The following is a 21,327-nucleotide window of genomic DNA, read 5'->3' on the forward strand; positions in this document are numbered from 1 at the left end:
TCACGGACTCAGACTCTATGGGACATAGTAGCGCAGCCTAGAAGACAGCCAGGTCCCCACGTAAAATCCAAACTAGTGCATGAAATGTTACCCAGGATCCTCAGTTCAATTAGCTGGCGTTGTGCTAGTGACTTGTCGTAGTTGTCTCCTTACACCCACTTCTCAATCCCTTGGTCTCTGCTGTGTTTTAACACTTACTCTTACTTAACATGTACCATAAAGGGCATTCCCCCAGTTCTTTTTACAGCCCCACAATACTCCTTATACTCACAAACTCACCATGGCAAAAGCATTAATTCTAATTTATGGTATAAACAAAGAAAATACATCTCTCAGTTACAACCCCAAACTGAAAAAAAGGAAAAACAGCTAAAAAGAAAAAATTCATAATTAACCAACAACATTTCAAAGCTATTGGGTTTTTGTTTCCCATTGCTCCACTTGCCATGCATGGTATTTCCTGTGGGCAAAACCAATTCCAATGTCTTCTTTTTAAAGTCTTGCAGAGAAAAAAGCATATTTCTTTCTGTTCATCTTTTCCCCTTATAGTTTGGGTAAGCTGAAGAAAAAAGAATATCTATGATTATTCTCATCTATTAGGTAGGTTCCCTTTTCATAAGTAGTATTGAGAATGAAGGAAGAAGAGAGTGGGTATCCAGACAATAACTACATTCTTTCCAGAAGGAAATAGTTCATTATCTGTTATTCTCACACAACTATGAGTATGTGCTGAATACAAAATTCACACAAAAACATGAGACATAGCAGTGTGTGATTCAGAAAAAGGTATCTAACCATATTGCACCCTGCTTCCCACACTGTTTTTGCAGACGGCTTTAATGTCATACTAGACCAATACTGACAACAGAAGCTTCAGCTTTTATTGCTGTTAATACCCTGAGCAATTACTGTAACTCAGCAGGAACCTCTGCCCCGATCAGCAACTATCACATTGTAATCAGCATTTCATAAGCGACACTGTTCAAACAGGAAGGCACCGGCTAACATGCAAAAATTGTACAAAAGAGGCTTCCATTCTAACAGGTAAAAGGAAAACCTTTGCCTTTTTATTTCACAGCTATATCTCTTCCATGGTGCATGAGTATTGCATTTTGGTAAAAATCACACAAAGACAGTGACGGGGGAAGAGCAAGAGCAGCTGCCACTAGCAAAAGAAAACTCCAGGACACAAGGCCGCCGCCCCGATTTTCAGATGTTAATGCAGCATCTGTGAAAAAATCTTTGGAAGGAAACACATAAATAGCAAACACCTCTAAAAATGGTAGAATGTCATGTCAACATAAAAACCTGAATAAAAAGCATTTGATTTACAAGATTAAAAGGCAAGGCCACCTTGCAAAACAACCAGGGAAGTTGAAAGCAGCTTAACAAGAATACATCTTGGAAGTAAATGGCACATTTGACTTTCTTTTAAAACAGTAAGCATGTATTACTTATGCAATAATTTTTTAATGAAGAAAAATAAATGACATGCAATTTTTTAACTAGCTAAATTGGAACATACTAATTGGATATCTGGGGTCCTTAAAATGATAAAAAGCAACAAAGATGCAGAGTTAAAGATCTCTTCAGACTACGTCACTTTTCTTTAGATGGAAATATCACATACAATGTGTGTCAGAACACAAATATTGTCAAAGTTACAAAGAGTTTGGGAAATAAGGGCATTCACAGATACTGAGATAAGTACCTCTACAAAGCTGAAGAATTAGGATTTCCTACTGTGTGGACAGTGGTTCACAACCTTCAAGGACAAGGATCCCTTTTTAAGATCTAAATGTTTCAAAAGCTCCCCAAATAACAGTACTTCAATAGTATTTCACTTACCAATTGTTTGGGGAAACTATGTAATAAACAGTGATTCTTAACTGTGTATTATCGTTAAGTAAGTCATTTTTAAAAATCACAGCAGCATATTAATACATTTGCAAAGTGGCTGTACAGACATGAAAAGTGAGATACATTTTTTACTTAAGATTGAGAACGTTTATTTGCAGACCTTTGAAAAATCTCTCAGATATCCAGGGATCCAAAGCCCCAAGTGTGGGAACCACTCGTCTAAAACCAAGAGTTGGTAGCAGGCGACACCCATACTGACGGACCTGGGAGGTTTCCAGTGAGAAAGTCCTGCAGCTGTACCACCCCTGAGCCAGACTCCCTTCTCCAACCTGGGGACCCCCAAAAAAGGTTCAAGGCACATATACTCCACACTCACTACAATAGTTTAGTAACTTAGAGTCACCACCAAAAAGTAGTCTGGCCCATTGACATTCTTTTTTTTTTTCCCCAACTCAGCAAATGCCAACTTTATTTTTCTTCAGGCTCTTCACTACAGCTTAGAAGAAACAAACTACTTCAGAAACTCAAGGGAATCCTGAAATTGTTGTCCAAACAGCTACTAAGGGAATGAAAACTTCGTCAACATTGTTTACAGTCTGAGCTTTATAACACTAAGTGTTACAAAACTGAAAAGATAAAACTGGCGACTGCCTTCCTGAGTGCTACAGCCACCAGGCAGCTGGCATTGCAAAGGTGAAGTGGTCATCAAGTCAATATGATGGAGAAGCAAGCAAAAGACAGCCAGTTGCACTGGAACAAGAGAAGGCCCCGAGTAGAATCGACAGCACATTAAAAAATGCTTACCAGTTTGAAGTCTTGAATGCTACAGATGAAATACGGTGTGTTTGGCCTCCGACTCTCGATATACACACAGTCTTTAAAAGAAAAAGAAATTTTAAAACAATGGCATTTACTTTTAAGGGAACAAAGACAGGGCCCATAAAGCCACTGCATAAATAAATAAAGCACATACATTTTAGAGAAAATATTTTCTCAAAGGTGGTAATAAATTACAAATAACTTCAAACTAAAAGAAAACAGCCCTTGGGTTCTTTCTGACACTTTTCTGATCATTTAAAAAACTTGATAAAGCCTCAAATTATTGTTTTCAGGGTCCCTGAAGAAGGGGGAGGAGGGAAACCCATGGGATTGGATTCTCCATATTCAGATAAAGGTACTAGGATAAGGGGAATCGCGCACCTAGACAAAATCCTGAATATTTTATTCAGACAGAGGCTCCCGTGTTTTCACAAAGAGAAATGGCTTTGCCAAGTGCTCCTTTATTTTCAATAACTACTTTGTGAGGAAATACGTGAAATATAAATAAGGCTAACATGAACGTGCTATTACAATGACCTTTTCACCTAAACCAAGAAAGAGAAAGAAAACTAACCTAATCTCTTGTGGGTAACTTGTTATTCAATTTTAACCTAAAGACATTTTATTTTCTAATTGTAAAGAAAACCAAGGCAGCCAGTCAGAGATAGAATGAAGTAAACCAAATTACATTTTCCTCAGGGAAGAAGAGTGCTTTCTTCCATTACATTTGACGTGGCCGTCTGGGCAATTGTGTTTGATGCTCTCAATAGCTGGAGTGTAAAGGGTTGTTTTTCAAAATGGCAGGTCAAGATACACTGTTTTAAAAACAAAGCAATGATTTGAAGGGAAGTGGTGGCTATAAAGGGATGTAAAAACTCCACATTCCAACCCAAGATCATTATAAAGTTTAGGACAGGAAAGTAATGTATTATTTACTTTACTGTAAAGGCACCTACAGTCAATCAAATTTTCTAGAGAGTGACCATAATGCCCACATTTCAAACGTCATTTGTTTTCTCTCTCTTCATGACCTTTCATAATGAATACGTCTTAGAATAACTCAGGTGCTTGAGAAAGCAGGCAGATTCCTCCGCTGCCTCATTTCTACATATTAAGAGCCAAGAAAAGGTGAAGGCACAGAGATTTGGAGCCATTCGTCCAGTGGACAGTCCAGTGGGGCTAGCAGACCCACTAGAGGTAGATGATGAAAAAAGCCCTCACTCACTCAAGGGCACTTCCTTCCAAGAAACTTTCTGAAAGACACCAGGATTTTTGCAGCCCCAAGTCATTCCACAAAAAAGAAGTAATCTGAAAGCCATCATTTAGGCATCCAGAATTTCCCAGATGATTTCTCTACTCAGACGCAACAGCAGAGATTCAATCCCTGTATCTTGACTGTTGCCTAAACTTTCTATCTTGTTCCAGGGTCCAGGGTGCTAAATAACTGTTCAACATTCAGGCTAATCGCCTTAAGAAATAGGAAAACTCTTCCCACTGTGCTAGACATCTCTCTTCCTACCCCTAATCTGGTGCTCGAGTAAAAACAAGAGAAAGCTATTCCTAAATAAAAACTGTAGCTCCAACTTGCACAATTTTGGGACAACCAAAGGTTCTTGAGTCCTGAGTTCCAATCCCTACTGTACTGAACTGCCAGTATTTCAAACCTCTAGATATCAATTATTTACTCATCTCACTCAACCTGAACATGCATCACAGTCTAACTGCCCTCTTCTTCCCATCACCTGCTATACAGAAAGCAGCATTTTCTATATCTCATACATAACACTGTCATACCTAGCTACTATTCACTACTTCGAAATTAATAGGTCACTTCCTAACTAATGACTTCCACATTCTTAAAGCATACATGACAAAAAGCACGTGACAAGTAATTTGCTGCATTCAATAATGGTCTGGTCCCACACCACATCTCACCCTCCCCTAGGCTGCATTCCCAGAAGGAACACCAACTCCCCTACCTCTAAACCCTCTCTACTCCTTCGTTCCACCAGCGCCTGCAACCTTATGAGTTACCTCCAGAGGCAGTCAATTCTCACGGCTCCTCTGTGAAGAAATGGCAACATCTCCTTTCTTTTACCTAAAATGGACATTTCACATTCCCTGTTCGTTCAGTTACTTGGCAGTCAGACGCTCTGCACTGTCCATATTACTGTCTTTTGAGCTTAGAGAAATGTATTCACGTCTGTGTTCTGTGCACCCACCAAGGACTGAGGCCTGGCATCCGTGTTGGTAAAACCAGACAAAACTGAAGTAAACGACAGATGCTGAGATCGTGAGGACTCTGTGCGACTTTGTTCTTTTTACATAAAGAAAAGCTTTATATATACTTTTCATAATCAATAGAATCATTATTACTACAAACTCTCTTACTGAGACATAAAGCAGCTATTAACTGTAGTATATAAAAAAGCTTTCCAGAAAAAAAAAAGAGAGAGACTCTATATTCTTTCATTTCTCACTGCAAAGTTCCATTCGGGAAAATGATTACCTGTAAATACACCCAGATGTAACTGTCAGAGAAGGGAAGACAGGGATAGCAGGTCGTCAAGGCCCGCTGACATCCCTCTGCCTAAACACTTCTCTGCAGTCTTACTGGAAGCGTGAGAAACGCTGCCATGAGGGATAAAGGCATAAAGCAGACCAAGAGAGCAGATTCTTAAACCTGACATATAGAAGTAACACATTTACTTATTAATGCCGCATTACTAGATAAAAAGTCACCTCTTTTTGTTTAAAAAGTTACCCTGACAACCCAAATTGAGCCAAAGCTGTAAGTTCACACATGAGACTCCAATGCACAAAGCTGGCAGTCTGTAAGACAGGCTACTGTGATCAAAGTGACCTCTATCAGTATTTTGAAAAAGCCAATGAGACCACTTCAAAATTAAGTGACAAAACTGAAGAGTTTATTTTACATAAATAGTGGTAAAACACAGAATGGCTAAGATCTGGTAATATGAATTGAAAATTTTCACGCCATGTCAAACTTGCCATAGAAATGAGAAAAAAATACACTGTTTTGATCAGACTTTTCTAATTCACTTTAAAAATAAAAGCATGGAAATTTTTGTAGAGTCAAACTTTTCTCTATAACCCATAAAAATTAGGGTGATCCAATTAAAATAGAATATGTTCTAAGAAACAATTTGGAATTTAAGTCTCATACACACAAAAACCTGCTTATTACTCTTAGCAATTTTCAAAATAAGGCAAAAAATACTCATAAGAAGTATTTCCCTCTTCTCTCATTAATTAAGCAGCTATTTAAGAAAATAACTTTATATAGATATCTATAGTTAGGCCAAAATAAAGTCGTTTATTTGGAAGAGGAAAGATGAGGCCATTAAGTCAAGAGCCATGTTAAAAATCTCAGTTGGAACATATGCTCAGTAATCTCTTAAAGCCAAAATTATTTGCCACGAATTTTCATGCAATTTATGAGTGCAGGGATTGTCTGGAGCTGGTTTCAGTCAGCTAGATCAGGGATCCCCAACCTGAAAATCCCCATGACCAACATAAGCACTGCAGACACCTAAAAGGAAGGAAGGAAGGAAGGAAGGAAGGAAGGAAGGAAGGAAGGAAGGAAGGAAGGAAGGAAGGAAGGAAGGAAGGAAGGAAGGAAGGGCTCTCTTTAAATCAGAAGCTAGCAGTTCTGAAAGAACTGAGCAAAGCTGATACGATCCATTAAGTGCATAATGCACATTTTCAAAATTACCCATATGAAAATGCGTATTTACCAGATTGAGCAAACAGCTGCTGCAGGGCAAATGTGTGTGTGTGTGTGTGTGTACACACACACACACACACACACACACACACACACACATTTAATTTTAAAATCAGCAAGCCTGAAATGGGCCAGAAAGATAAGTGAGGCTCTAACCATCGACTCCAATCATTTCAAACAACACACGATAGCTAATGTGTTCTTTACACGGGTGTCTGGACATGCAACCATGGGTCTAGGTTAAGACTTATTCTCCAACACCTAGCCTGTGCCTGGGAACGGACCCCACAATTAAGTGACCTCAAACCCCATAGCCACGATTTGGACAATGATACTGAACAGGCGTGTTTCTGGCTGTTTCTCACAACCTCAACATAGCTTTGTGTCCAAGACGCTATTGTGCCATTTGCAAACAGAGCATTTGCTAAGCTGGGGCAGGAAGGCAGATCCTCAAAGCAAAGAAAGCCCTTTTGCTTTTTCAACCCTCAGCAAATCAGCAGGTTTATGTAAATAGAACAAGAGCAGGGTCGTCTCAAGGGTGAAAAGCACAGCCTGAGGCATCAGGCAGTTTGTCATCCTGAAACACAAAGAGCCTGTCAGTATCTTTCCTGACAGCCTCTCACAGAGCACGGTGGACATTTCCTTTACTCACTAATTGAGCGAGCAGCAGCGCTGTGAGCCAGTGTTAAAGCTGTGCTCAGGCGATGCTCTGCCAGTGCTCGGCCCCTTAAAGAATTTCCCTCCCCAATTAATGTGATTCTGCCTATTAACCTTTGAAATACCTTCTTATCCCTTTGCAAAGCTTGACAGTGCCGCCCTAATATAATTTCCAATCGAAAACCTTCTACTGCTTGTAAAGAGCATGTATGAACAAAGGCTTTCTCACAAACACGTTTTGTGCCAGCTGGGTGGCACAGTGGTGGACGTGAGCTTGACCGACAGGATGGCTCTGCTCTTCCGCTTTCCATTTCTCTCACACAGGATACCCCCACCTTCCACAAGAGCCATTCAATAAGGTAACAGCAGGTTGGTCTCACATTGCAGAATAGAAACTCACAGGTATCTCACTAGTTAATACGGATGTTTCCAAATTCCCAGCATAGAAAAAGGGAGTGTATGCATGTATGTGCACATGCGAGAAACAACACTGAAATCCGATCCCCACATACCAGCCCACACATGCTGCAGGGCCTCAAACAGCCTCTCGGCTCAGGTTTCCCATCGCCATCCTTCACCTCAAACAACGATATACTACCTTCTACATGGTATCCACTCAAAAGCTCTATGGGGAACAAATGAACTGAACACAAATGTAAAAACAGAAAGAGGTTACATGAGCTCCTGACAAGAAAGGCGCCAAGCTCTATGGAAACGAACATAAAGAATGTTGTTTTCTAACAAACACTTCTTTAAGAAATAACTCAGTTGCAGGACGGCCCACTTTTGGTTTTCTGCTAGATTCTTTTGTGGGGAAGGGATACTCACATTGTCTAGGAATAATGGAGAACTTAAAAGGGAAAAAGAAACAAAAATTGGGAAAACAGAAACTCAGTAAGTGAAACCTCTGTCCTAACCCCTATCTTGTGTTTTGACCCTGAAAACTGTCACCAAAATTGGTTGGTATCATCTTAAAGATTCTAAACTCAGTGGAAAAAGGATGTCAGGTAACATGTATCCTTGGTTTCTTCCTTTTTTAAACTTCATGAAAATTAAATCCCATGTATTCAAATATCTACAGATTCCCAACTGACACTACAAAGCTCACACAGGCTTTTGTCTGAAAACAGAAGACTATATGCTTCTAGCAAACACTGATCTGTCTTTATCCTCATTGCTAACGGAATTATTACGCTAACAGGGAATTAAATTATGGGAAAAACCAACTGTGTGTGTGTGGGGGGGTGAGCAGGTCATAACAAACAAAGGGGTTGTTTAAATTTTTTTGTTTAAATTTCCTACATTTCTCTTTTCTCCTGTAGAAGTTAGAAAATCTCCCAATGCATCAAAAGCTTGAAGACTGATCCAAGACGACTCTCTTTTAACTTTAAGAAGTGATGCCGATCCTTTGGAATAACTGTGCAGCAGCACCCCTTACCAAATCGATCATACGCTACATGGACTTGAAAACTCTGTAAAACACGAAAAGGCAAGATCACCCTGCCAGCAGCAGCAACCTTATTAGTTCTACTGATATTCTAAATATTAGCCATGGCTTGACACTTGCATTACACCCTCATCACATTTTATTCTGAAAAGGTTCCTTAAAAAGCTCTTCTTGTAAATCATATTGAATCTCTATTATAAAAAAGATTCCAAGCAGCTTGACATCCGAACTCCATTAAGTGATGTGGGTCTCCGAGTTCTAACTGCTGTGTTTGTACAGAGCTTATGTGCCATAAGAAAACACACGGACCCGGAGGGCAGCGGGCCATCTATTTTAAAAACCAGTGATGGCCACCTGCCCTATGAAGCGAGTGTTTTAGGGCATCAGACATCAGGGCGCGGAATTCGAGGCTGCTGTCACTCTTGCTGCCCCACTGGACGACCTGTCTGATGCTTGAGGAGGTGGTAACAACCCTACTGGCAATTCAGTGAATCCTATTCTGCTATAAAATCCCTGTTAAGTAGAGGGTGATTGCTAATGGAAATGATGACAAGTGCCTAACACAAAGATTGTAACTGGGACATGGCAGAAATGTGTGCATTGAGGAAAGCAATGAGGAGAGGTGAACTCTTCTAGGAACACAGTAGTCACAGGAAAAAAGAACCAGTGACAGGTAGGCTGGAGTGGAGATTCTCCTCTCCCCACATGGCTGCCGACAAATTGTTAGTCTGATCTTCTGGTGTCACATCCTGCAGAGCGGATTTCAAGCAACACTGCTGGCTCCTTTGCAGAAAACAATGCCCCGAGAGCCTGGGCTTCACAATAAATGGTTCAACCCATTTGCAGTGCTCGCTGAAAATACACAGGAGAATTCACAATGCCTGGCTATAATTCTTATTTGGCAAATGATTTTATTATAAACTGGTATCATAGTGAATCCATTTTCTTTACGGGTTTTCTGCTACTGTTTAATGGACTGTCAGTATAATTTAGATTTCATCTATTTAAATTCATTCAAGCCTGGCTCCTGATTGTACAGTAAATGGAACATATTTCTATTCAACGAAATTAATGACAGTTAATTGTAGTCTGTAGTTCTCAATTTTGTAAAAGCAACTGTTCCACAATTCAAGCATCAAGCTACAAAATGTCCACTCCAATTACTTTTTTGTACTTTAAGGCATCCACATCGTGTAAGCCTTGCTTATTAAGACTAATGTGTATATTCATTTAATACTTTTCTCATTCAAATATTTACTACCAACTTTCCAGAAAGAGTTAGGACTTAAATTATAACTAAAGGCAGGGAAAATGAAAGTTAATTGTCAGTCTGAATAGAAAGATGCTCAATTATTATGGATTTTTTAAGCTAGCAAAACTAAAGATTAAAACTTTCTGCCTTATATACATATATGTATTTTTTTACTTACTATTGGATTTTCTTATATATTTCAAATCAGTCACAATGTAAACATTAAGTGAAATTTATTAAAAAGTAGGCTAAACATACCATATGGATTTAGATATACAATCAAGGCACACAGCACATTGTAATAAATACCGTACTGAATTACTTCTGAGACTGATATTCTGTTTAACAGAAATTTACTGCTGAGTTTTATTTATCAGACAAAACAACAATCCCATGAGTGATTCTTTTTCTTCTTCAATGATCAGTCTTTCACCTAAGCATCCACACAGCTGTATAAGAGATGCTTAAAGGAGAAAAAGGCACGCAAAAAGCACCTTGAGAGAAAATTATCAAATCAAGACCCAAATAATAATAAGGAAAGCATCCAGAATTCGCCACCCCAAAACTATAAACACCAGCCAGGGTCATAGGCTGACAGATTACAATTCACACAAAAACAAGAAAGGAAAACCACAAGCTTTCCTTTCAGTCCTTGTCAGCTTGATGCTCTGTGTCTGCTCAGCCGGGCCTGATTCTCCTATAACCACACTGCAGTCCTGCCCCAGCCCAGAACTTCCCCAGGCTGCTGCCCTGTTCGCTCTAACTCTACTTGGTCCCACTGCAGGTCTGCTGAATCTCCAAGGCGCAAGTCATGGTTTCTCTGGTCCTGTCTTCCTCAATGTCACCGACGTCGTCTCCAGCTGGTATTTACCCTCACGGCCTGCTACTAACATATAAAGCCACTTGCTGAGTGTAATTTCTCCCCATAAAATGAAAGACCGAGGACTAGAATCCTGCCTATTTTTATTTCTTGCCCTACCTCGCCTCCACAAAATACCTTGCACAAAGTTATAGACATAGAAGATGGTGCTCTTATGTTATCAATGTTATCAGCTGATTAATAAAACGCTACTAATACTATAGCTGGCATCTAACATACCTCATTAAATTCTACTAGCTTATTCAAAGTCTATTACACTTTCATTGAGCCTCAAATTTAATCATTTGCTTTGATTTATATAAACTTCTAAAGGCAAATGAAACCTGTTCCCTGACTCTTACTCTACTCCTATCTCTTCCTTCTAGCCCTCCTTAAATCATTGTTTTCATTTGGGCTTTTGTTGTTGTAGTAATTGTTATTTGGTCAGGTATTTCTTTTAAAATTAAAAGTCAAAGACTAAAGATATTATAAGAATAATTAAAAATATCTAGTCACTTTCAAATGACTGGATAAATATTGAGACCTCAGATTTTCATTAAAGATCTTCAGCCAACTATGAATTATAAATGTCATTTTGTAAGTATTCAACAGGTAGTTGGGAAAAAATGATTCTACTTACATAACAATTTCCAATTATCTCCTTAGGATTCTACATGCAGCAATTTTGTTTGTAACATATACATCATTTTCAGGCTAAAAAGTATGGCAGGAGGTGACATCTTCTCTGGAAATCTGCCACCCACCTTTTATAATCAAAATTAGCAACGATCTGAGCAAGGTAGCAGTATTTAGAGTATCCAAATGCATCTTGATTTCTAAAATGAGATCAGAGATTTCGTTTATTGTTTGGGCCATAAGAAGTTCTGGATGCTTTCTGTATGAAACTATAGTCAACACACTTCAAGAAATGAGTGTAGCTGCTCTGGACCAATATAACACTTGATGAGAATTTTGCTTTTTATAATTTGTACCTTGGAAAAATCATGCTTTGAACATCTGCTGAGACACAATAACTTAGAACTTTGGGTGAAAAATACGAGGACGTCTCCATTTTAACTGAAATGGTAACAGGCAAATCTTGCCAAGATTACATTAAAACTAAAAAAATGAAGATACATTTTTCTATACGGAGCAGAATCATAAATTCATACAACACTCACACACAGACTTATGCGCTAGCTACGTGCCACCTACATGCCAGCCAAGTGCTGGAGATAGTGAGGTGAATAAAATATTGTCCTTCCCTTGACAAGTTCACCATCTAATAATATTAGAGCTAGATGTAGAAACAAGTAATTATGTCTTTGATAATTTTAATTGTACTTGTTTTTCAGTCTCTGTAACAGAGACTGCTAGCTGAGCATAATATTCAATCTCCCCTTTTTCCCTCCTAACAGAACAGCTGGCGTTTAGCAGGACCTATGGCCCCTCAGAAGAAAGACCACGTATCCCAGCCTCCCTCATCAGTGGTATGGTTTGGTCATGTGCCTAATTCTGATCGTGGCATATGAACAGACACAGTAGTGCAACTTCTGGAAACTGAGCCCTGAGAAGAGGAGGCCCTGCTCGTCTTAGCCTTCCTATCACCAGCCTGAAGGCAAATGTGTTGGCTGCAGGTGGAGTAGGAGATGGACCATGAGCCGAGGATGGGAACGGAGGCCGCACTCACGGAGTAACAAAACCTCTGACTGCAGCAAGAATTTACTGATCCACCATTCCACATTTCTGGCCATTGTACACACATTTTTATATGGTGCAATAGTTAAACTACATTCATAAACAGAGTGACACCCAGAACAATGATTTGAAAAAAATATTCTAATTTTTTAAAATAAGGAGTTAGGAAGAAACAGATGACCCTACTCTAGCAAGTGTATAAAAACATGGAACAGAACTCTTGATCTAAATACCATGACTGGAGCATACACGATTGCCTTCCGGTGGGATTAAGAAGCAACCCCTGCAGCAGATGAAATAGGCAAAAGCAAGTCCACAATTGCCTCCCTGAAGAGACTTCACAGCTTAAGTCAAATGCCCAGTAGGACTCTACCCACAAGGTTTTCAAGCAGGAATAAGGCGCGGGAACTTCTCCTCCTGCAGACTGACCAGCGTTCTGCGTGGAAGGGCAGCTTGGTGGTGTCTACTGGCACCAGTGGGCTCCCCCTCTTTCCCACTTCTATATGGGTTTGATTTTAGGACCTCAGACAGAATATGTGGCTGCTCCTCCAACAAAAATACAGGGACCACTGATAACAATATTTTCTGGATCATAATTACCATTCATAAAAGTTAAAGCTGTCCAGAATTCATACTCTGCTAAGTTCTCAGAATACACTCCATATTTTACTTCATACTAGAAAGATCATATTCGCTCACAGCTTTTTCTCTTCCTTTCCACACCATTAATTGTAGATAAAAAGCAGAACGCAGAACCGCGTGTGATCCATTCATTCTCTGAGGTGAAGACGTACTATCCAAACACAACTTAAAGTCTCTTGCTCTACCTAGAGGACAGTTCTCCAATTTCAAAACCATAAATTCAGTCACTTGCAGAGGCCAAAATCCCATGGCACACCAGGGCTAATGAGAACAAATTGTAAAGGCAATACATTAAAAAACAGAAGTCCAGACACAGCCTTACACTCACCAATTCCACTCCTAAGGAAAGTGAGCAGAAATGAATAAATGTTCACCTCCACTGCGTATAGTGGAGACTATCTGAAAAGAACCTAAGATCCAATAACATATAACTAATTACATTATGGTATCTAGCCATTAATGTGGGTGTGCCTATTGTTTTGTGAGCCATGATGCCTTCAGCAATCTATAGACCCATTCCAAACAAAACAAAAAACTTAAATGTTTTAAATTTACAAAAACATATTGAAATATGTATCACAGTATGAGGAAAAAATGCAGCATAACATATGTACTTCTCTATTGATTCATTAAACAATAAGATTTACTAGAGGTTATTCCCTTAATAACCTCCATAATTTCTAAGTAGTGATAAACATAAACATTATTTTGAGATGTTTTTCTCTACATGATGTGACAGGAGGATATCTGTGATTTATATTGGTGTCACAGGTACTGCCAATATTACTAGGGTTTTACTGCCTACCTTCATAATTGAAGTGAATGCTAAATGTCATTTGAAATGTAATGAATTAGTGAAAATAAAGATGTAATGTTTACCCATCCAAGTTCACAGTCTCCTGAATTCTATTCAGAAACCACCAGGCTGACCACGGATCCCAGGTTAAGAACTCCAGTATTAATGGAATACTAAGCGGCAATAATGATTCAGATTTATAATTACTGCCATGGCAATGAATTCAGGACAGACATGTTAAGTTAAAAAAATATTATTATAAAACAGTGAATACCATAACCCCATACATGTTTACTAAGGAACGTGACCATATAACAAATTAACAGTAGTTTAGTGGTTTAACTTTTGCTTATTTGAATATTTCAAATTTTTTTGACAATGTATCATTTGTTCACCAAAAAGAAAGAAAAGAACAAATGCAGGAGGGAAAATAAGGGAGAAATAAAAAGGCCAAAAGCCAAATACTGTAAATGCACTCATAGGGCAAAGGCAAAGCAGGTGAATTCAGGGGAGAGAACATAGAAACAGACCACCTCTAATCATTACGGAAGTTGGGTGACAGAAACAACACTGAAAACAGAGTTGGAAATCCATACGCCAATGCAGCAGAGGCCGTAGCACTGAGCATCCCAGCAGCTGGGAAACAACAGAAGTAAAACACGTGATAAAACTGATGGTCTCTACAACCAGCCTCCACCAATCACAGCCTAAAGGCCAAAAGCAATGTTTAAAAAGACTGCATGCACTCCATGATGCCAAAGATCTATTTTTTGGAGAGCTGCTGCAGACTTCAAAAGCATTCTAGTTTGCCAGAAAGATAGTCCAGGGTTTTTCTCCCTCAAAATGTCTTACAGACAGGACAGAGAGCAAACTGGAAATCAAGTCTCCAGTAGCTAGCTTGAAACATGAGGCATAAAATCCCTTGTAAGGAATAATCGCCCCAAGTCTGAGTGCTGCTCGAGTTAATTCTCAAATGCACATTCCAAAGCTCGAGGTGTATTTTTGCACTATGGAATAGTGGTAATTAAACTCCTACTTTTCAATTAAACTGTTCCTGACCACATAAAAGCACAACAAACCAGGTGAGACATTTTTGTGATAGTTCCCTCCCCTCTACTAAAGAGAAAAAAATATATAATTATACAAGTATTATTTACATTGCCTCAGTCAATTTGGTAATTGTACAGTACCTATGTTTTATAATACCAGCACAAGGGGATATTTGGGACAAGTAAAGTCTGAAAACAAAATACTACCTAATAATAATAACAGCTTGTCTTCAAGCCAACAGTTATGCACAGATTTACTAAATGGAGCACAAATTAAAATGTTAACGTAAAAGCTGAGAATAATGAAAAACAACATGTCGAAATAATATGTAAACCTGTATTACAAACTCACTCCATGTTTCCTTTTTAAAAGGAACTTATGGCCATAATCAAAACCACTCCCCACAAGAATTTCTTTTACTGTATCAATCTCTACTGATTACTCTACAGTGAGACAGTAACACACCGCCTGTCAAACAGCAGCGCCTGCCCAGCACACAAAGAAAGCCAGAGCGATGCCTGCAGCCTCCGGAGGAAATGTCAAACCAGTATATCCTTGCCTTTTACAATTCTTTTTACACATTAAACTACCACACTGGACATCACTGAAAAGGCATTCCTTGCAAAGGCAATTGAATAAGGACATTTAGAGTTGGGAGAAAATAAATGTCGGGGTTAAACAAGTGAACAAATAAATATGGAATATCTTTCATATGTAACATATAGTATGCTGCCCAATTAGTTAGAGCATATATTTAATAATGAGATAATGAAAAAGATTTAAAGACTAGATTCTTAATGCATACATAATGATAAAGCATCATTGTGTATGATTTTAATAGACTTGGTAAAGTAACTTTAGAAATTTATCCATTTTCATGCATTTTAAGCAGTAACTTAAAAGAACCAGGTAGCTTACCTTTCCCCATTTTTTTTATGGTACTTAAAAATTCATTACAAAATTTATATTAATACAAACATATGAAGAAGTAGAATATAAAAGCATATATTTTTACTCTTTCTAGTATTTAGGGTATTCGGATATCTCCAAAGCAAAATTCATGCACACAAGTATCTATTCTGTAGTATTTAAATGTTTTACAAAAGAAAAAATCAGTCTTCTGCACATACATTTTTAAGTAATCAACAAACAATACAATGCTCCATCTTTAAATTCATAGACAGTATTTTTAATTTTGGAAAGTCTGGTTTTCTCAGCTGGTGAAGCTGTCAGAATAAATAGAAGGCAATATCTGGAAAGATGACAAACACATGGGTCAATGTCAAATAAAAGCCAATCGCTGTCAAGAGCAGAGCCAAATTCCTGCATTTCAATTTAAATGATGTTATCCAACTCAAATACCACCATGCCACTTCAAATCAAAATTGTTTCCTTTTAAAAAGAGCTTTTTACAAAACTGACAGAGTATAACAGATAAAACAACTCTTTCAGCGATTTCCTCAGCTACTACAAAGCGAGGCATCAATGTATAATTATAATAAAGGGAACATTTAACAATTAATTGAGCCAGCAAAAGCTAAACCTCCAGAGCTTAGGAGTTCAAACGCTTGCTCACTAAGCAAAAGGGCAGAGGATTTTAACGTAACTGCAGGAAATCTCAGTCCAATTAGACTCCAGGTAAATATAAATTTTGTTCCACTATGACTGGGGCTCTATTCGGCACAGCCCCCCGGGCTGGTTTCAGTATCCAGCTTGGAGATTCAAACAAAAGAACAGCCCCCGCACCCCTCCCCCGTTGTAGCTCCCCATGCTACTGTGCTAACCCAGTTCCTTTCCTCAAGGTTCTGTGATGAACGAACACAGAAGGTCTCCAGTAAGCTTGTTTTTACAACCAAGCAACAAGACTCTCAAAACGTATCACACAACTGCGAGGTAATAACGTGTCTGAAAATATTCGTGATTTGTGCCAGTTTATAATGGCGACATCTTAACTAACTCACTTTCCTCATTCAGTTTCTATTCAGATTCTATGCAGACGATATGTACGAACACTCAAAAAGGAAATAGAAATAAATGTACAGGGATGACCAGTGCGCCACAGGGCTGCCTTCACTGGCAGGCTTCTTGAGAAGAATTTATACAGAATTAACAGGCGTGGGGGGAATCCCAACAGCCACCTTGAGGTATCAATTCTATGTATGCCTCGTCTAGTTTGATAGGAAGCAGAAAAAGTTACAACTTAATATCTAAATGGTTTGAACAATACAAACAAGTAAAAATTATTTTTTAATTTAACTGGACAAATCAAAGCAAATTATATTTTTAAGTGTAGCATAAAATACTAGGTGATGAAAAAATTTTAAGGATTTTAAGAACAGGCAGAACTAGAGGCTGAGGCAGGAAAACCCGGAGGCGGCAGAGCCCTCTGGCCTGAAGGACAGGTCTGACCCTCTCTGGTTTTGTAAGGCTCATACACAAAAAAATGGTTTTTACATTTTTTAATGGTTTGGGGAAGGGGGGAAAGGGGAAATATTTTGACACATGAAAATTATACGAAATTCAAATTTCAGTATCCATAAATAAAGTTTTATTGGTATACAGCCATGCCCATTTGTTTCTATCTGGTCTGTCACTCAAGGGCAGAGTTAAATAGCTGCATCAGAGCCCCGTGGCCTGCAGCAAATGTGCAAATGTTTACAGTGTGGCCCTTGACAGAAAAAGTGTGCTGAGCACTGCTCTAGGAATGCTCACTAAATAAGCAAAGCCGCTCAACAAATAATGTAAATTTGACACCACAGAAGACCACAACGTCGATGGGCTTTTATTTGACGATGACATATTTGCTCAGAAACCTGTTTATAAAATGCTCACGAATTTTTCTCGAGGTCATTATCAAGCACACTGGCCCGAAGCATACAAACCATCCCAGCAGCCAGTGTCTTCACAAGGATAACAGTGCGTCTGAAGTCACATTTCCTCGTTCCCTGCCATGCACTGTACTTGGGCTGAAAACTCAGCTCGTTTTGTGCCTCTCGGTCAGGGAGGCGAATATCCCCACCTCTGTGCCAAGAAAAGCTCTGGAAAGCTCCTCACAGCTCTTTTCAATGTGCCCCATTCAGCCTCCATCACCTGGAACAGGAGATGAAAGCCGTCTGACGTCTCATCCAGAGGAGCTCTTCTACCCTTCCTTCTAGTTGGGACTCCTTTACCATTCGTGCTTCTTCTATCATTGTTCTTGTACCTTTCCTTGTGCGAAAACGATGCTTGGAACTTAACAGAGTGGACAAAGATAAAGTAAAAATGGAACAGGAATGCTTGCTCTCTGCTGTCTGTCAACAGGGCATTAACAAACCAAGATACAAACCGTCAATAAAAAAAACAAAAACAACAAAAAAACAGCAACTGGGCTTTGAAGTCTTTTTATCACGTCACTGAGTGCCAGGGGCCTGATTAGCCCTGCCTCCTGCTTTCCTGTTTAACCTTCATCAGATGCTTTGAATGAACGCGACAGCGGGAGTATCTGTGTTTACTGTGACACTCCGCAGAGGGTCTCGAGGAACAGTCATTGAACTTGGTACCCAAAACCATGGCAAACGGAAACCCTGGCAAGAGGCAAGTCCAGTTCCGGTTCAGACACAGAATCGCATCACGATGGCTCGGCCAGCAGAAGGCGTCCTACCAGCCAAGCCCACTCTACCCAACAGGAGCCGCATTAACGTCCGAGCGGAGAGATGTCTGCTCCCAAACCAGCCTTCGCCAGGAATTCTGTGGGGTTTCCACACTATATTGAGATGTTTGGGGGGCATTTGCATAGGCCAAACAGCCTCCTAAGAAAAGGTGTGCGTGAGCCTACCATGTGTCACAGAACAATTTCATGAGCTGTCACCACTAGGTAGGCAAGCGTTCCACTGAACCTTTTAAATATCCACGCGGATTATATCACCCTAACTAAATGAAAGAACGTGAGCTCCTAACAGAGTCAAAGACCTTGATCTCTGGAGAGGATGCACACATTATCTTGGGATCCCATCATGTGTAGCAGTCTTTAGAGCCAACCTGAAACAAGGTTTTTTTGAGTGTTTTTTTAAAAAGCAAGCAGTCAACCATGAGACAGCTGCAGACTCTTGTGAACAGTCAAATAATTAAATAATGTGAGGTCAGATGCCATCTCCTTTTGGAGTTGTAAAGATGGAGAGTTAATGACTATACATATCTTCCTTTAGGCGGTCTGAATCTTTTCAACCTAGGAGGATTATAACTGAAGTGACCCCCATTAACTGGGGTGGTGTTTCTCTCCTTAAACTGATGTCTCCATGAAAATTCAGAATTAAGTAAAAAAAAAGACATGACAGTCAAAAGTATATTAACATTTTGGGGGTTAATTTTAAAAATCAGGACATATTTGATATTTTAATGTTTTACAAAGAATTTGGCTTTGAACAACAGCCTTATAAGTCCAATTTTAAAAAGTAACACTTACCTAGGGCTTATCACATGCTCCGGCCTGTCTAAAGAAGCCCCACACGTTTGTGCATATACTCATTTAATCCCCATTACAACTCTGAGGTGGGTGCTCTGATCCCCATTTTACTGATGAAGAAACGAAGGTACAGGTGGTCCCTTGCCATCTGTCCCCCACATTCCACAGCCCCAATGGCGGAACTCACTGGACTGTGCTGCTGGCTCCGTGTGTGAAACTGATTCAGGCGCGAGCCCTAAGGGAGGTTATGCACAGCGCGAAGTACCTAAGGCTTCTCTAGGTTCACTTCATTCGTGGGTATCATTTATTTCATTTATAGGAAGAGTTGAGTACTTGAGAAGGTTTGTATTAATAGATCCCTTAACAACAGAAATCAAATGTTACATTATTTTACCTAATAAGTAAGCCTAAAAGTTGAAGATATTAACTACTTTATAAACAAGACCAATCATAATTCAAAAATCGTCTAAAAGTGACTGTTAAAATTTGTTCAATTTATAAAAGGGATAAGATTTATAAGTTGAACTTTAAAGAAACAGGGCAGTGTCTATTTTAATTTGTAAGTTTAACCAATTGAACCCCAGCTTTCTAAACCAAAGTGCACTCCGGATAGTCTTCTGTGCGTATAACCCGCAGCCCTGAGGGCCCTTGCAGGAGAGTCATTATATCAACGCGCTGCACGCGCTGCACGCGCTCACTGCCCAGCTCCTACAAGAAGCACAGCTGAAACGATGCTCGTCAAGAGAGGCCGCCCAAGAAGCCCGGGGTAAACCCTCAAGTCTGCAGCCACTACCCCACCTGGGCTAAGAAATATTTGGGGAATGCATGTACCTGGGTGTCATGCGGGGTCTCAGCTCCCGCTCCCCGCACAAGAACGCAAGATATGGTGAGGCCAAAAAGGAACATCCATGGAGCCACAGGTAGGGGGTTCACACCACTATATTCTCGCTGGCGGCTGGGTTGGAGACACAGGAAGCAGGAACCGCACTATCTGCAATCCACCGTCCGCTTCTCTGCCAACCAACCAACCCCCTAGTGTAGCCACATCAGTTATATCAGTGGCTAATGGCTAACGGGTAACAGCTGATGGCCATCTAATAACCGAGCCAGCACCTTTCCACGTGAGGCCAAGAGCCTGGAAACTGCTCTCTGGGACTCTGTCCCCACACTGGGGTACATCCATGAGCGAAATGGAAAAGGATTCCTGCCCTGCTGGAGCAGCCAGCAGAGAAAAAATACCAGAGAAATGGGAATGGAGGTTATTTAAAACAGGTGTGAGACATGGGGGTGAGGGACGGGGAAAGGTGGTGAGGCCCAGGGACCAGAGGTCCTAGGGGAGTCAAATGATTTCTGGAAGCTGGGACTGCACGGCTAAGAGGTGGAAGAGTGGGATCCAGGAAACTGAGATGAGTCCACTGTGAGGAAGCTACATTCCTGAATTTGATGATTAATTGCTCATAAACAAACCTTCAAAGAATTCCCATTTAATATGTTCCTGTCATTATCAAGGATGATTTTTAAATAGTCACATATAAAACATTCCTGTCTCTTTCGAACACACAGTTTTGCAATACGTCACTGTGGTTCATTGTTTCTCATGTAGACATTTCTGCAATAACAGAATATACTATATGTTGCTGGGAAAACCTCATGTAGAGCAAAAATGTGCACTAAAAATAAAAGGGCTTATCTAAACTACAGATCAACGGGCAGATGACTCAAAATCCATGCAACTCTTAAAATCAGGTTACTATTGTTTGAATAATCAGTAATTGTATGTCAAGAAATAAGACAGCCCAGGCAGGTACCCCCAGTGGCTGAAGGTTGCCTTGGGGAGTCTTTAAAATACAAGAAAACAAAGATGCTGGCGTGAAGGCACCAAACAATGCAGATTAACTGGAGGCTTCTGTGAAGGTGAGCGCAGCAGGCCAGGCAACCAACCGGCCAGAGTCAGACAGTAGGTGGGTGCACCTCTCCGGGGAGGGAACCCCAGGGTGCAGCGCTCATTTTTCATTTCATTTTAAATAAAGATGAAAGAGCTCTTGCCAGTGCAACAGC

At 39.8% G+C, this 21,327-nt stretch overlaps 1 protein-coding gene across 6 annotated transcripts in view; it reads right to left on the bottom strand.

Moving 5' to 3' along the window:
- RERE (arginine-glutamic acid dipeptide repeats) overlaps positions 1 to 21,327 on the bottom strand; it is a 389,341-nt gene that overhangs the window by 210,218 nt on the left and 157,796 nt on the right. For all 6 annotated transcript variants that reach the window (XM_019746719.3, XM_088790100.1, XM_019746721.3 and 3 more), the window contains exon 3: positions 2,665 to 2,735. In XM_019746719.3, coding sequence (XP_019602278.2) covers positions 2,665 to 2,735 — 71 coding nt within the window. The remainder of the gene's footprint in view (positions 1 to 2,664; positions 2,736 to 21,327) is intronic.

This window comes from Rhinolophus sinicus, chromosome 14 (genome assembly GCF_057876585.1).
Source record: "Rhinolophus sinicus isolate RSI-liver-muscle chromosome 14, RSI-T2T, whole genome shotgun sequence".
Classification (NCBI taxonomy): Eukaryota; Metazoa; Chordata; class Mammalia; order Chiroptera; family Rhinolophidae; genus Rhinolophus; species Rhinolophus sinicus.